At 41.8% G+C, this 18309-nt stretch overlaps 1 protein-coding gene across 2 annotated transcripts in view; it reads right to left on the reverse strand.

The window, feature by feature from the left end:
- The window catches only part of galnt2 (UDP-N-acetyl-alpha-D-galactosamine:polypeptide N-acetylgalactosaminyltransferase 2), a 334306-nt gene that overhangs the window by 136125 nt on the left and 179872 nt on the right, over positions 1-18309 (reverse strand). For both annotated transcript variants that reach the window (XM_060926345.1, XM_060926346.1), the window contains exon 3: positions 9669-9822. In XM_060926345.1, coding sequence (XP_060782328.1) covers positions 9669-9822 — 154 coding nt within the window. The remainder of the gene's footprint in view (positions 1-9668; positions 9823-18309) is intronic.

Here is an 18309-nt window from a genome sequence, read left to right on the forward strand (position 1 = left end):
AAACGTACTGAGAGACACAGACAACCATTCACACCTACGGTCAATTTAGAGTCACCAGTTAACCTAACCTGGTGGAAACCCACGCGGACACGGGGAGAACATGCAAACTCCACACAGAAAGGCCCTCGCCGGCCACGGGGCTCGAACCCGGACCTTCTTGCTGTGAGGCGACAGTGCTAACCACTACACCACCGTGCCGCCGTGATCAAAACTTAAATAATTTTATTTCTAGACCAGAAGGAAGAAAACACTCGGGGGAATGCTCTTATAAGAAAATAATCCATGAGCAAGAATGTGGCGGTGTGACTGAATAAAACAGATATAGAGGATATTACATGGGTGTATAAAGATGTGAAGTTTTATCTTTGAGTGGGGGTTATGAAATTATATTGTATTATATTATGTATTTCACAAGTGAGCGAAGCGAATGAGTGAAAATATCTCATCTCATTATCTCTAGCCGCTTTATCCTTCTACAGGGTCGCAGGCAAGCTGGAGCCTATCCCAGCTGACTACGGGCGAAAGGCGGGGTACACCCTGGACAAGTCGCCAGGTCATCACAGGGCTGACACATAGACACAGACAACCATTCACACTCACATTCACACCTACGGTCAATTTAGAGTCACCAGTTAACCTAACCTGCATGTCTTTGGACTGTGGGGGAAACCGGAGCACCCGGAGGAAACCCACGCGGACACGGGGAGAACATGCAAACTCCGCACAGAAAGGCCCTCGCCGGCCCCGGGGCTCGAACCCAGGACCTTCTTGCTGTGAGGCGACAGCGCTAACCACTACACCACCGTGCCGCCGAGTGAAAATATTTTCAACACAAAAAACTTCATATCTTTGTGCCACTATTCTTTATATTATATGAACACATCCACAAATTTTTAAAAATAAATAAATAAACCCGCAAGTTAATCGAAAGAATTTTATTTTTGAACCGGTGTTCTGATAAACTGTCCTACACGTCAATGCGTCCTACAAAGCCCCACTGCGCATGCGCAGAGCACAAAACGTCATTTCTTGGCATTTGAACAGATTTTTGTCCTACATCAGCTGCGCTATAAACGGTGCAGATTAACGGCGTGCATTCAATCTTTGCTACTTAATCCGTAAACCTGTTCAAAACAAATAGTTGGCCATCTTGAAGTGTTCCAATAAAATGAAATCATTCAAAATTAGTTGTGGAAGTTTGTTTTCTGTGTGCTGTTGCGTCGCCAGACAAGGAGAACGGCTGGATGAATAGGAGAAAGGTAAAACTCAGTTATTTAACTCGAGTGGAGGTGGAGAAAATGAGTTTAATTCCAGAAATGGTGGACTGACACTTTAAGTGGAATGTTATGCTTCTCTGGGTTGGATGTGTTAAATGAAAGTAAGCTTTAAAAAAGTTATTGACTGAATGAAAACTGTATTGATGCTCCAATATGTTATGCCGTTTTATGTCTTGCAATAAAAATAACAACATTTAATTACATTACATTGTGTAAGTGAGACATTAATTGTTCAAGTTGCTGATACTTACAAACTATAAGTAAGGTGTAGATTCTGCAAGTAAACCTTACAATCAGGAATTAGGTCCCCATTACACAGCTGAAAGTAAGAGAAACCCATTTAACACCAGTAAACACAACTTTGCTCCAAGTAGAGCCCTGCACTCCCGTGGGAGTCCCACGGGACCCGACGCAAAGCAGTGCGGTGCGGGACAAATCTTGAAAGCTCATTGCGGGCGCGGGTGGGAGGGAGAGTGCACGATGCGGGCGCGGGCGGGAGAGGTGATAAGCTGCAGTCCCGCTAACTAAAAACGTGTTTAAAATAAAATGTATAAATTATTCATTTATGTCTATCGTATATAATTTGTGCTGGATATTTTATTTGGCATTAATAAAAACATTTTAAGATGCCTAAATTTGCGGATGTGGTCTAATCTCGTGTACGTTTCCGATTCCTTTCCGCTCTTCCGTGTTTGAGATCTCCGATCATGGCAGAAGAGCAGAGCTCCTCTAGTGAAGCTCACAGTGCTTCAGAAGTAAGTGCTGCTTTAAAAAGAGGTACATTTACCGTTAAAAAGTCAAGAGTATTAGTCCTAAGTATTAAAAAGTATTTTAAAAAGTATTAAAAAGTATTAACTAGTATTAAAAAGGACTGTGTATCGCACAGATTGTTCAATTTAAAGCGAGAAATAGACAGTGTATAATCTGAGGAGCTGGTTGCGCAGCACTTCATATGAGAGGAGAATGAAATCGCGGTTGGAATCATAACGCCACAGACTCGGAAGTGGGAGTGCGAGTGCGCAAAGCGAGAGCTGTCAATCAAAGCGAGAGCTGTCAATCATGAGCGCATGCAGCGCTCAACTTGGAATGTGTCAGTAGAATGTCAGAGTCTAAACAATAAACTTACAATAAATGAAGGATCGGTCAGTGGAGAGCTCAGCTAAGCTCAGCATGTTTAATTCCCCAAGCCAATGGCAAGAACTTTCGTGAGAAATAGTGCGAACGTCTGCATCATGCGGGATTTGTGGGCGGGAGCGGGACAAAATATGGCAGGTGCGGGCGGGAGTGGGACTGAAAATCATAATTCTTTGGGGGAGCGGGCCTGCACAATGCGGGAGCGGGCGGGAGCGGGACTGAAAATTCTGTCCTGCGCAGACCTCTAGCTCCAAGTAACCTTTACTAGCTGGTATGAAGTAAACATTACTAGTTGGTTTTAAGCAACCTCAACATTCAAGCTCCAAGTAAGGATAACAAATATTTTCAGTGGAGATTACTTTTAAACGTAAAGATAACTTGAAAGAGAACAAGTTATATTACTTCATTTATTTGAGGCAACGAGTTTCCACCTTTTTTTCAAGTAAGCTTAACTTATTCTTTTTTACAGTGAGTGTCGTACGGTATATTCTGGTGGGGTCATTTGAATTGTCAAAACTTCCTACATTCATATGTTAATGTAAAGGCATATTCTGATGGTCATTGAGTTGTCAGAAAGTCCTGCATTCATATATTAAAGTAAAAGAATATTCTGACGAGGTCGTTTGAACTGTCAGAACATCCTACACTCCTATTTTAATGTAGAAGCATAATTATGTCAGAACACCCTACATTCATATATTGTAAAAACATATTCCGATGGTCATTTGAATAGTCAGAACGTCCTACTTACTGTAGAAGCATATTCTGAAGGGGTCATATGAGTTGTGAGAACGTCCTGCGGCGTCATTTGAATTGTAAGAACGTCCTACACTCATTTTAATGTAGAAGCATATTCTGAAGGGGTCATATGAGTTGTGAGAACGTCCTGCGGCATCATTTGAATTGTAAGAACGTCCTACACTCATTTTAATAGAGCAAATGGTACTTGTGAATAGTGACAAAAAAAAAAAACCCTATTAATTCTACATATTCTGACAGGGTCAATTGAAGAGTCAGAGTGTCCTAGATTCATATGAATGTAAAAGCATATTCTGACGGAGTCGTTTGAATTATCAGAACGTCCTACATTCATATGGATTCTGACAGGGTTGGTGGACGTTGTATCAATGTACAACCCCGATTCCAAAAAAGTTGGGACAAAGTACAAATTGTAAATAAAAACGGAATGCAATAATTTACAAATCTCAAAAACTGATATTGTATTCACAATAGAACATAGACAACATATCAAATGTCGAAAGTGAGACATTTTGAAAGTTCATGCCAAATATTGGCTCATTTGAAATTTCATGACAGCAACACATCTCAAAAAAGTTGGGACAGGGGCAATAAGAGGCTGGAAAAGTTAAAGGTACAAAAAAGGAACAGCTGGAGGACCAAATTGCAACTCATTAGGTCAATTGGCAATAGGTCATTAACATGACTGGGTATAAAAAGAGCATCTTGGAGTGGCAGCGGCTCTCAGAAGTAAAGATGGGAAGAGGATCACCAATCCCCCTAATTCTGCGCCGACAAATAGTGGAGCAATATCAGAAAGGAGTTCGACAGTGTAAAATTGCAAAGAGTTTGAACATATCATCATCTACAGTGCATAATATGATCAAAAGATTCAGAGAATCTGGAAGAATCTCTGTGCGTAAGGGTCAAGGCCGGAAAACCATACTGGGTGCCCGTGATCTTCGGGCCCTTAGACGGCACTGCATCACATACAGGCATGCTTCTGTATTGGAAATCACAAAATGGGCTCAGGAATATTTCCAGAGAACATTATCTGTGAACACAAGTCACCGTGCTGTCCGCCGTTGCCAGCTAAAACTCTATAGTTCAAAGAAGAAGCCGTATCTAAACATGATCCAGAAGCGCAGACGTCTTCTCTGGGCCAAGGCTCATTTAAAATGGACTGTGGCAAAGTGGAAAACTGTTCTGTGGTCAGACGAATCAAAATTTGAAGTTCTTTATGGAAATCAGGGACGCCGTGTCATTCAGACTAAAGAGGAGAAGGACGACCCGAGTTGTTATCAGCGCTCAGTTCAGAAGCCTGCATCTCTGATGGTATGCGGTTGCATTAGTGCGTGTGGCATGGGCAGCTTACACATCTGGAAAGACACCATCAATGCTGAAAGGTATATCCAGGTTCTAGAGCAACATATGCTCCCATCCAGACGACGTCTCTTTCAGGGAAGACCTTGCATTTTCCAACATGACAATGCCAAACCACATACTGCATCAATTACAGCATCATGGCTGCGTAGAAGAAGGGTCCGGGTACTGAACTGGCCAGCCTGCAGTCCAGATCTTTCACCCATAGAAAACATTTGGCGCATCATAAAACGGAAGATACGACAAAAAAGACCTAAGACAGTTGAGCAACTAGAATCCTACATTAGACAAGAATGGGTTAACATTCCTATCCCTAAACTTGAGCAACTTGTCTCCTCAGTCCCCAGACGTTTACAGACTGTTGTAAAGAGAAAAGGGGATGTCTCACTGTGGTAAACATGGCCTTGTCCCAACTTTTTTGAGATGTGTTGTTGTCATGAAATTTAAAAATCACCTAATTTTTCCTCTTTAAATGATAAATTTTCTCAGTTTAAACATTTGATATGTCATCTATGTTCTATTCTGAATAAAATATACAATTTTGAAACTTCCACATCATTGCATTCTGTTTTTATTTACAATTTGTACTTTGTCCCAACTTTTTTGGAATCGGGGTTGTAGAAGCATGTTCTTTGCAGAGGGAAAAACCGTGAACTATGACTAAAAGTTAAAGTTGAATCACACTGTACGATTTCCTGCAATGTAGGACTGCTCGACAGACATGTCTGACATCCCCTCCTACCGTAGGACGCTTCGCAGATGTAGGACCGTTTATCAGAACCGGTGTTCGCCATTTTGCCAACGTGCCTCCAGTCAGCGGGAAAACACTAGGCGCGACATCATCGGAGTAAAATATCAGAAATTATTGTACATACAGGACACTTTTTTTGATAGAATAAAAACGTGTTCTATTCCCTTCTAGTGAGTTTCATTCACTTGGCTTAACAGCATGCAATATTGTTCACACATCACTTATCCTACGTGTATTACGTCACTCTACCCAATGAGCGTTGAATATGGTTTACAATATTGCGTGGTTGTCAAGACAACGTGACGTCACACGTCAGAGACGTAAAACTTCCGCACTAGCGAGCGACTGAGAATTTATAAACAAACATGGCTGCCAGGTTTGCTTTGTTAAACACGGAAGGTTTTGAGAGAATTTTGAAAGAGAAAGACGCGTTGAACACTCGAAAGGAATGTGCATGTATAATAATAATGGATTGTTTGTGGTATATCAGATAGATTTCATTCAGTTACTCGTCTTTGACTTGTTCAATATCACGCTAGCTGAATGGAATAGATCTGATCTAACACTATTAAAATATATAACTCAGATCTGTGATGTCTTTTGAGTGAAAAATGTGAGTTTTTCAACAGAAGATAAACTTCATATCTTCAAGCCAATATGCAATTTTGTTCTTCTTCTTATTATTATTATTATATAGACACATTCACACACAAAAAGTACCCACATTTATCAAAACAATTCATCGATTTCCTCACGAGTGACATACATGCATGTTATTTACCAGCTAGGAGGTCCGTATGGTGAAATACCGTGACCGAGGTCTTGAAAGTACTGAGCGAGGCCCTCTGGGACAAGGTCAGTATTCAAGGCCAAGGTCACGGTATTTCACCATACGGACCGACCTTAAGCTGGTAATATTTATTTTTTTCTTTACCAAATTCTAACAGAAAACGAGAGCGCCCGAAAGGGAAAACCGAGCCGAGCCGCCATTTTGAATCCTCATTCACGGCTGTAATGCAAATGGCTTCCTCCTCGGTATACAAGTGCACTTCCATGGCAGGAAAAAACTACATTTTGCTGCCTATGTAGTCCCCTATTTGTACAAATAGGAGTCATTCAGGATTCAGCCATGTTTTTGCTCGGCGTTAGCAAGTTACAGGTTTTTAGCTTTCTCCTGAAATATTTTATTTTATTTCTTCTTCCTCAGGGTAGTAAAACTCGCTTTTGCTGTGAACACTGTCGTTATCGCTATCCATGATGTAAAATTAATGCTGTTCTCCTGAGAAATGCGAAAATAAATGTTGACAAAAAATTGCTACTATATTTGTTGTTGTTGTGAACGAGCGAGTCGCCAGAGGTCTGTAACCAGGGTCCGTACCGTAGGATACAGACCCGCTCGCCAGCCAATCAGAGCGCAGGATTTGATGGAAACCGGACCTCGAAAAAAATAGAGATTTACCGTATGTCATGGTTTTGGTTCTCCATGTCCTAAATGTAGCTTGTATGAAAAATATGAGTGGTGTATTTCCCAGCTAAAAAAAAACCACTCGTGTCCATAGAACACTGACTGCTCTCAATCTGAAGTTGATTAATTACTGCATGTCCTGAATTGCTTTCTTCCTCTGATACCACAGCAACTTGCCAATCAATATAATTGTTCATTTAATAATAGAGACATCATAGTTATGTTTATTTTTGCAGACCATCCACGAGACACGCTATTTCCTCATCACTGTCGGTGCAATAGCAGGTATACAGCGTTTCCCCTCACCAGCCTCTCTGTTCTCGAAAAGTTAGTACGGCAGAAAAACCCTGCAGCTTGTGGCGTCGCAGAGAAAATCCTCCGTCACGAAGTGGAAAACTTACTGATGGACGCTGAAGACTCCTTCCATAAGCACTGACCAAACATCTCCTTACAGAACCCTTTACTAGATCAACAGGCTTTTTAAATCTGTTTATTATTTTAATCATTAGATTATGTGAAGCATCTGCCATACACATCATCCCAGTGAAATAGCTGTTGCTATAGAAACCATAATGCATTATAATAAACACATTAATACTGTATAAACCTTTTATAATATAAAATTACAGCAGGGACGACCATCAGAGCTGCCGTTACCACACTGCTGCTCACCGAAAATTACATTTTCACTTCATTTAAATATCTAAAGCCTAAAAACAAGCACAGAGTAATATTTAGACTATTGAGTCCATGTAGTAGCTTATGCTAGCCTGTCAGAAAGCATTTACTTCACATACTGGCATGCTGTTCTCCCATAATTTGGAAACTCTACATCAATTTACTGATGTAAGACACAATGAAGTGATATTAGGAGAAATGTAATTAGCCATTTTCAAACAGGCTTCTATCAGAGATCTGCTTTCCTGTGGCTGAATCTCAAATTGTGTTCATTTGGGCCAACAGCCCAATCGCATCACTGCTATCACCATCATTGTGTTAGACCCTATGTAGTGAGTGTGCATCGTAACCTGGGATCTGGTCTTCTCATTCATCTCATTATCTCTAGCCGCTTTATCCTGTTCTACAGGGTCACAGGCAAGCTGGAGCCTATTCCAGCTGACTACGGGCGAAAGGCGGGGTACACCCTGGACAAGTCGCCAGGTCATCACAGGGCTGACACATAGACACAGACAACCATTCACACTCACATTCACACCTACGGTCAATTTAGAGTCACCAGTTAACCTAACCTGCATGTCTTTGGACTGTGGGGGAAACCGGAGCACCCGGAGGAAACCCACGCGGACACGGGGAGAACATGCAAACTCCACACAGAAAGGCCCTCGCCGGGCACGGGGCTTGAACCCGGACCTTCTTGCTGTGAGGAGACAGCGCTAACCACTACACCACTGTGCCGCCCTTTTTTTAAACTTACATTTTACAAACCTTTTCCAAAATGAGCAGAATGGAAAGCCCTAAACATCATGTGAGTTGATGAGACATAGTGACAGTGTTGCAAAAATCCCCCCAAGCTCTCTCTCTCTCTCTCAGATAGATAGATGGATAGATAGATGGATGGATAGATAGATAGATCTTCAGCAATAGTGTGTCAAATATGAACCATAAACCTATGGAATCAATTTTGTGCCAAAATGTTCATCCAATACTTTTGAAATGTCAAACAAAAACGACAAATCAAAATACAAAAAAAAAAAAGTCAATTTTTTTTGACTGGCAAACAAATTATTCGTGTAATCGTGCAAAATATCAGTCTATTACTCTTCAGAAACCTTTTATTTTTGTTCCGCGTCTTTCTCGGTTTTGTTTGACGTAATTTATTTTGGTTGCGATTCCAGCTTTCTCGTTTACACTCCCGGACTTTTTGCTTGCAGTTTTGGCACAAACTTCCCGTGTGGGTGGGCTGTCCAGGAATGCATTCCCATTGGCTAACTTGTGTTTGACTGACAGCTACGCTCAGCCATTCCCCCGGAGGCTGTAGCGGCCATTTCCTACTCGGATTCTGGCGGACTGTTTGACGAGTGACCGATCCATTGACAGTAAACAAGGATCGAGTGGACTTCAGTGGCGACTATGATATTGAATTAATTCAACAAAGTGTAAGTGCGGGACAAATGTGTTGTATGTGTTGCAGTAGTGCACATTATGCAGGTGTTTCGTGGCAAGTCAAATGTTAGCCTTAGCTCCACTACTCAATATAATAGCTATCTTGCTAACGTTAAACACGCCTGCATAATGTGCACTACTGCAACACATACAACACATTTGTCCCGCACTTACACTTTGTTGAATTAATTCAATATCATAGTCGCCACTGAAGTCCACTCGATCCTTGTTTACCGTCAATGGATCGGTCACTCGTCAAACAGTCCGCCAGAATCCGAGTAGGGAATGGCTGAGCATAGCTGTCAGTCAAACACAAGTTAGCCAATGGGAATGTATTCCTGGACAGCCCACCCACACGTGAAGTTTGTGCCAAAACTGCAAGCAAAAAGTCAGGGAGCGCAAACGAGAAAGCTGGAATCCCAACCAAAATAAATTACGTCAAACAAAACTGAGAAAGACGCGGAACAAAAATAAAAGGTTTCTGAAGAGTAATAGACTGATATTTTGCACGATTACACGAATAATTTGTTTGCCAGTCTAAAAAAATTGACTTTTTTGTGTATTTTGATTTGTCGTTTTGGCTTGACATTTCAAAAGTATTGTATGAACATTTTGGCACAAAATTGATTCCATATAAACCAGGTTAGAAGGGCAAGATGAGGGAACTGGATCACTACTGGTAATACTTTAATATCTATACGCTTGGACTGTACTCTGCCTCACGAGTAAATGGTTTTGGATGAAAAAGTGCCCGAGTTATGAATGGAAATGAAACACAGCGAGAACAGACACCCACTGGTCATGTCTGGTGTCTGGGACTCCGCGCTCCATTCGCAGTTTGTCGCTCTCCACCTGGTTGAACTTGTTGCGGGCGTAGGGATCCTGTCCCGGCTTCACCACTGTCGCCCCCACGTACAGATCCTGATCAAAGTCCTGCCACCTGACCTTCCCTGGAAAACACACACGCACCCACACAAACACACACACAAACACACAACTTTATCATGCAGGGTGTAGAGAGAGTGCAGTAATCAGATGGCTGCGTGTTCCGAGGTAAAGCTGATATACTGGCAGTAAATAAATGAAACTGAAGGTAATGCTCCAAATCGATGATTCTCAAAGTAGGGTGTGTGAAGCAAAACCAACAGGTGTGTGATTTATTTTATTTTTTTAATGTTTTACAGCAGTGAAAACCACAGCCAACATTAACACAGTTATTATATTTAGGGGTCCAAGCACCAATTTCAAACAAGCCCTAATGTGATTTCGTGAACAGAAACCTCAAAGGCTGTAAGAGACCGACTGAATATTTATGACCTAAATAAATCCGTACCGAGGGAATTTTCTGGAATCAAGTGTACAGTTACCGTACAGGAGTCAGAACCCCTGCTCTAAATGATCTGGTCCTGTGTGGCTTGGCAGAACAGTCCGATCCCCAGCACAGAACCCAAACAGATTTGGATAAAAATCATCATTGACAAGACATCAAGCAGCTTTTGGGATCAAAAGGTCATCGGTTCGATTTCCTGGACCAGCAGGAATGGCTGAAGTGCCCTTGAGCAAGGCACCGAACCCCCAACTGCTCCCCAGGCTGCTCTGGGTCCGTTGTGCGTCGCTCTGGATAAGAGCGTCTGCTAAACGCCTGCAATGTTACGTAACGTCACTGATACCCAATTACCAGTTTGAGAAAAGCATCCAGCATTATCAAGGACTCGACACAACCCACTCATCATGTTTTCAATCTCCTCGCATCAGGTAGGGGGTTCAGGTCTATAGATGCTTGCATGTCTAGGATCGTGAATTATTTCTTTTCCAAGGCCGTCATCATGCACAGTAGGGTGCATCAGTTGCCCTCACTTTCATAAAATCTGATGCATTTTTGTTTGGGTGTTCCTTTTCACCAATAAAGACATCCTGTAAAATTTTTTGACCATATTCAAGTCTAATGGTGGCACCATGAGGCTCATTTTTTGCCAAAAAACGCTTATTTTATGTTTTCGCGTAAGGTTTGAATCACAATGTTGGACTCCATTTATTGATTTCTTGTGAGCCAGAGATCATGTTAAGAACCTTTGCAAGGGATTGAGAAGCATTAATGTGATTCATAATACATTTGTATTGTTTAAAAGTAGTTGAACAATGATTCAATGAACAGCTGAAACTCAAACTGTGCTTGAGAATATATTTAGAACATGGACTAAAAATGTGGATCTAAGATATTTGGTATACTCTAACAGTGGTTCTCAAACTTTTTTCACCAAGTACCACCTCAGAAAATACTTGGCTCTCCAAGTACCACAATAATGACCAACATTAAAATACAGTAGCGTAGTAGGCAGCGGCAATTCTAGCATCTGATCTTTGGGGGTGCTTGGCCCCCAGAGCTGACTGAGGCACCTGGCTTGAACGACAGTGTTTCCACGCTTATTCTGCATTTAGACTAGACTTAACTAGACAAGAAGACTAGACTAGACTTATGCAATGCTTTAACAGAAGCTGACCCAATAAACTATGATATCTACACATTTACAACCACAAAGTATCTCGATATGGATGATAAATGTCGTTTTTATCATTCTGTTCATAGACCAGGGAACATCAATATTGCATTATGCATATTATTGCGTTGTGTTTAACAATTGTAACTCCAGTCCGTACCTTCACATCTCGCTATGCCAGTAATACTCAGGTGCTACTTCGAGTTCCTCATTGGCGTGGAATCCAGTTAAAAAAACCCACCATGTCGTAGCAAGCACTAGCGCGGACAGGCAACCCAATCAGAAGGGACGCAAGGAGGAGAGGTATTTTACTGGCTGTAGAACTATCACGTAACGGGTGAATTCAAGAACACACACACGCCCGAGCACACATTCATTGCGCAGTGCGCAAGGGCACTTATTTCTGAAAATTACATCCAAAAGCAGTGTTTTTGAGGGTGCTGAGCTAGGGGGTGCTGAGCTCGTTTTTGGGGGTGCTTGAGCACCCCCAAAAATAGGCTAAACACCCCCCTGGTAGTAGGCCGAAGTATTCATTAAAAACAAGGCGGAGGTTTTATTTAACAAGTATATTTAATATTGTTGGCCACTGTAACATTACACACAGCACTTTGAACAGTAACACTGTGTTTAAATATAGGAAAATAAAACACGGTCCTTAAATAATGAATTAAATAAAATTAATTGCACATAAAAGTTTAACTCTCTGGCAGCTTTCTCTCCACACATGATACGCGTCATCTCTCTGGCTAATGGTAAACACAGCAGTTCCCCGATTGTGTGCGGCTTACCGGCTCTGGCGATCAGGAGGCTGGCACGATATGAAGCTTCCTGTGCTTTGGCTACGGGTGTACCATAGGACAGAATGGTGGACTTGGACTGTTTCAGTTCATCACGTTTTCGTTACAAAAATCGATTGGTTTGTCCTTTAGTGCTGTGTTTGGTTGTAAGATGCCGTTTGAGATGCGATGGTTTCATGGACTCATTGCTCAGAACGTCCCCGCATACAACACACTGCGGCCTGGGCAGCTCCTCTGTCCCGCTCCAAATGAATCCCAGTTTTATGTATTTTTCGTCATACTTCCTCCTCACTGGTTTCTGCTGTTTGCTAGCAGTTCTGGGGCTGGTTTTGCCACTGGCGTTAGCATCTGCGCTCGGCTCACACACGTCCTCTTCAGTTCTCCCTCTCTCCTGATCCACGCTCCCATTCGCGGATTTAAGCCACGACAGTAATTTTGTCGTACTCGTCATAATTAGCAAAGCCACCTCCACCTTTTCCCATCACAGCCTAGTCTGTAGCTACCAATGTCGGATAACCGTCTGTCAGCGGAACCGGCGGGAATGCGTACGTATGCTACGTATGGCTACCCAGAAGCACTTGCAAACTTTTTTAAATTATTAACTTAATTTGTATTTCCTTTCATTTTCTTGTCATCGGTTGATAAGATATTTTCATCCATTCGGATATTATGGATAGTATTTCACTTTTTTTTTAAATTTATATTTAATTAAGTGATTTTTTGGCGTACCACTAGAATGGAGCCCGTATACCACTAGTGGTACGCGTACCACAGTTTGAGAATCTCTGCTCTATAAGGTGCCATAATGTTTCATGAAAAGTGATCGAAATTTTGTCATAAAATAGCAGCTTTTTCCATAACGTTGAGCTCCTGGTGCCACCATTAAACTTTTGAATTTTGTCAAAATATTTCACCCAGTGTGTTTTCTTACCAAAAGGAACATAAAAACAAAAATGCATCATGATCGGAGGAACTTTTCATTTTTAGGGGGCAACTGATGCACCCTAATGCACAGTGCACTACACAACAGTAGCTCAAAGTGATAACGCAGACCACTAACGGATATTAACGGCTTGGTGCTATAACCACAGGGAATATCACTAACTACAATACGTGCAATAAGTAAGAATCTGTGCAATAACTACATTATGAGTAATAACTAAGAAACTTGTACAATAACTACAGTATGTGCAATAAACTTTGTGCAATACGGGTGATGCGGCGAGAGTAGGATGTGTGTGCTTGACTTGGCTTTTGTTGCATGCTTGTGTGTACATGTTAAATATATCACTTTTATATTGGCGATGCCAAAAAAAAATAAAATAAAATAAATAAATGAATAAAATCACCATCTTTGGCGACGACAAACCTTGAAACTTTTAACAGTCGGGCTGTTAAGGTGAGAAATTGTTCACTTTCACTATGTTCAGACTGCACCCTGAAACGACCCATATCCGATTTGTTGTGAAATCCGATTTTTTTGTTAGGCCGTTCACATTACCAATTATACGAGACTTGTATGCGATCTCCAATATGAACGGAAAACGACCCAAAAGTGTCCCGCATGCGCAAATTGACACGTAATAAGCACATCTACGTAATACGTAAACAAAAAAAAAAGCGCACTCCAAGTTTGCAAGTAAAGCATGGAGATGAGGCGAGACCTGGCGATGTGGTTTTTGTGGCGGCGGCGGAACTCACACAATAATCTGATTAATGTGGGCAGCAGACTAATGAGACCGAAGGTGTCAAATTACTGGAAATTTCCAGAACAATCTTGTAATAGGGCAATTCCATGTAAATGTCAACCTCACCATGCAAAAATAAAGCAACATGTAATACATCAAAACCACTCCCAGAGATCTCACCTAGGCCTGTATTTTACAGATGTGAATAAGTTGAACCAATTTGTAACCAACCTAATGTGTCACTGTCAGTCTTTCTTTCTTATAATGTAAAACCCAAGCTAAAATCAACTTTGATCATGTACAATTCTATATTATTGCCACAAGCCACAGAAATGTATGCTAAAATCCACAAAACAGCAAAACAATAGCCATCCTAAATATTATTTAAGAACTTTGATAGCTTTAGCTGATATTTAGAGAGTTTTTCAAAGGGTTATGGTGGTTAAATTGCTGATTTTCTAAACATATGCCATGTCTATTTCAGACGCGTCACATCCATAACGGAATTTCTTCACATCCGTAACGCTGACTTTTCCTTCCGAAACTGCATGAAATACAAAATATTTTAAACAAAGATTTTTTAATATTCACCTTGGACCCCTCTATCAAATGGATATCTCCATTTCGACATTAGGTTTACAATTTCACAGAGTTTGATAAAAATGTACAGTCACCCAAGAAAAGTGATACTTTTTCTGTCACATCCATAACGCATCTTTTATTGGCATTTTCTGGCATGCCCTAGATGTACTATGGGAATTGTTCTTGTTCTATCACTTCTCCAGTATGGTACAGCCTTAAAATATGCAACACCTGTTTAAATACTGGGAGACAATAAAACATGCACTGGGTCATTTGTTGCCATTTTGAGTTCAAGTGTCACGTCCATAACGCTGGAATTGCTCACTACAGGATGATTTAACATCCAGGTCCCTACCAAATCCACCATTAGCTTGATCAATTCTATAAAAGTCTATTTAAATTCTGAAAACTGTACAAATGTTGTTATTTTCCACCAAAGAGGCGGGATTAGCCAACGCAGAATAGTGACGTTTGTCTCTTGTTGATGACGTGTACCGTAGGTCGCATGAATGCGACCTGTCCGGTCAGACTGCAGTCGCATGTGAAAATAAAGGATATGCATCGGAATTAGGACCACATATCCAAGCGGCCTGGGTCGCATGTGAAAAAAAATCGGACCTGTGTCGTTCAGATTGTCAATAACAAATCGGATACAGGTCGCATATGGGCAAAAAAAAAAAATCGGATATGGGTCGTTTCAGGGTGCAGTCTGAACGTAGTCTTAGGTGATGGAAGCATGAAATTGGGCACACTAGCTCAAGTTGATATGTTGAGATACGGTCAAGCCGGAAAATCTGCACACCCCTTTCACCTTCTCCACGTTTTATTACGTTACAGACTTGTTCTACAATGGATTGAGTTCATTTTTGTCATAAAATTCTACACAAAATAGCCCATAATGACAAAGTGAAAGCAGGTTTTTAGAAAATATGTGCAACTTTATTTTACTGATAAAAAAAAAGGTTATCTAGGGGTTACATATCCGGACACACCCTTAGCCTAATACTTGGTTGATGCACCTTTGGCAGCACTTACAGCTTCAAGGCGTCTTGGGAAAGAAGCTACGAGCTTGGCACACTTGTTTCTGGACATTTTTGCCCATTCCTCTTGGCATATCTTTGCAAGCTCCGTCAGGTGGGATGGGGAGCGTCGATACACAGCCATTTTCAGCTCCTTCCACAGATGTTCAGTTGGATTCAGGTCTGGGCTCTGGCTGGGCCACTCAAGGACATTCACAGACTTTCTCCGAAGCCACTCCTTTGTTCTCTTGGCTGTGTGCTTTGGGTCGTTGTCATGTTGAAAGGTAAACCTTAACCCCAGTCTGAGGTCCAGAGCGCTCTGAAGCAGGTTTTCTTCAAGGATCTCGGTGCACTTAGCTGCATTCATCTTTCCCCTCTAACAGGCCTCATCGCCCTGTTCCCGCTGCTGAAAAACATCCCCACATCATGATGCTGCCACCGCCATGCTTCACTGTAGGGATGGCATTAGCCAGGTGATGAGCGGTGCCTGGTTTCCTCCAGATGTGACGCTTGGTATTCAGGCCAAAAAGTTCAATTTTGGTTTCATCAGATGAGAGAATCTTGTTTCTCATGGTTTGAAAGTCCTCTGCGTGCCTTTTGGCAAACTCCAAGTGGGCTGTCATGTGCATTTCACTAAGGAGTGGCTTCCGTCTGACCACTCTACCATAAAGGCCTGATTTGTGGAGTGCTGCCTGGATGGTTGATCTGCTGAAAGGTTCTCCCATCTCTACAAGGATACACTGGAGCGCCATCAGAGCAACCCTCGGGTTCCTGCTCACCTCCCTGGCCAAGGCCTGTCTTCCCCGATCGCTCAGTTTGGCCGGGCGGCCAGGTCTAGGAAGATTCTTGGTGGTTCCAAACTTCTTCCATTTACAAATGGTGGTGGCCACTATGCTCTTTGGGACCTGTAAAGCTGCAGCAATTTTTTCTGTACCCTTCTCCAGATCTATGCCTTGACACAATCCTGTTTCTGAGGTCTGCAGATAATTCCTTTGACCCCATGGCTTGGAGCTTGCTCTAGCATGCACCGTCAACTGCGGGACCTTATATAGGCAGGTGTTGGCAATCCCCAATCATGTCCAATCAATTGAATTTACCACTGGTGGACTCCAATTAAGTTGTAGAAACATCTCAAGCAATACCAGTGGAAACAAAATGCACCTCAGTTCACTTTTGGGTGTTATATCAAAAAGGTGTGCACACTTGTGCACATAGGATATTTTACATTTTCATTTTTAATAAGTTAGCACAAATGTCTAAAAACCTGCTTTCACTTTGTCATTATCAGCTATTTTGTGACAAAAAAATGAACTCAATCTATTGTAGAATAAGTCTGGAAAGGGGTGTGCAGACTTTCTGGCTTGACTCTCTCTGCGTGTGCACGTGTGCATATATATATATATATATATATATATATATCTCATCTCATTATCTCTAGCCGCTTTATCCTTCTACAGGGTCGCAGGCAAGCTGGAGCCTATCCCAGCTGACTACGGGCGAAAGGCGGGGTACACCCTGGACAAGTCACCAGGTCATCACAGGGCTGACACATAGACACAGACAACCATTCACACTCACACCTACGGTCAATTTAGAGTCACCAGTTAACATAACCTGCATGTCTTTGGACTGTGGGGGAAACCGGAGCACCCGGAGGAAACCCACGCGGACACGGGGAGAACATGCAAACTCCACACAGAAAGGCCCTCGCCGGCCCCGGGGCTCGAACCCAGGACCTTCTTGCTGTGAGGTGACAGCGCTAACCACTACACCACTGTGCCGCCCATATATATATATATATATATATATATTAGTGCTGTCAAGCGATTAAAATATTTAATCGCGATTAATGTCGCGACTGTCATAGTTAACTCGCGATTAATCGCAATTTAATCGCACATTTTTGTCACATGAAAAACCATTGTAATTCTCTTATCAGCATAAAGTGAATGGGCTTGCTCACCGTTCGAACTACGGGGGTACTCGGGGGATCCGAGATCCCCTGAAACAGACATGAGATCCCTTGAAAACATGATTTGGGAAATGTTGGGGGGTCTCTAAAATATTGTCAAAATGATGTTTATTGACATAGCAATCGTGTGTAACGGGAAGCATTTGCATATCCGAAGTGAGCACGCGATGGAGAGCCGCACTCTGAGACAAGCGCAAGCACCCCCCCAAGGGAATAAAGGGACCCCCCGAAAATATCGGCATACTTCGAACACTGGTTGTACCAATGTTTTTTTTTTTTTTATTGCAGAGCATAACGTCTTGTCAGCCACTGCAAAGTGGGGCTGGAGCTGCCGATGGGAAAATGAAACCTTAGCCGAGCACCGTGGCTCTTCGGGGGAGGGCAGAGGACTCTGGCTGTGCGGGGCATGGCATCATGTCACAGAGCGTTAATCTCGCGATAAAAAAATTATCGCCGTTAAAATTGAGTCAAGTTAACGCGTTAATAACGCAACATTTTTGACAGCACTAATATATATATATATATATATATATATATATATATATATATATATATATGGGGGCATTTCAAATTTGGCTTCTAAACCCTGGAATACACGTGTGCAAAATCAACTCAACATGAAAACGAGGCTAAACGAATTTTTTCCACGTACAAGATGGCTTACAAAAAAAATTTAATTAAATCCCAACATTGAATGTTGACCTCACAAACAGAGAATTGCTTGTTGTCAAAGATATCATGTGATCAGTCATGACAAGTCACACGACTTAGGGATACAGTATTAAGTCAATAAAAAGGCTGCCAGAAGTGCATTTTTGCAGTTTAAAGTTTTAGCTGTTAATGTGGATTCATATGATCATATCAAAATATTGAAAAAAGTC

Source organism: Neoarius graeffei, chromosome 7 (assembly GCF_027579695.1).
Source record: "Neoarius graeffei isolate fNeoGra1 chromosome 7, fNeoGra1.pri, whole genome shotgun sequence".
Classification (NCBI taxonomy): domain Eukaryota; kingdom Metazoa; phylum Chordata; class Actinopteri; order Siluriformes; family Ariidae; genus Neoarius; species Neoarius graeffei.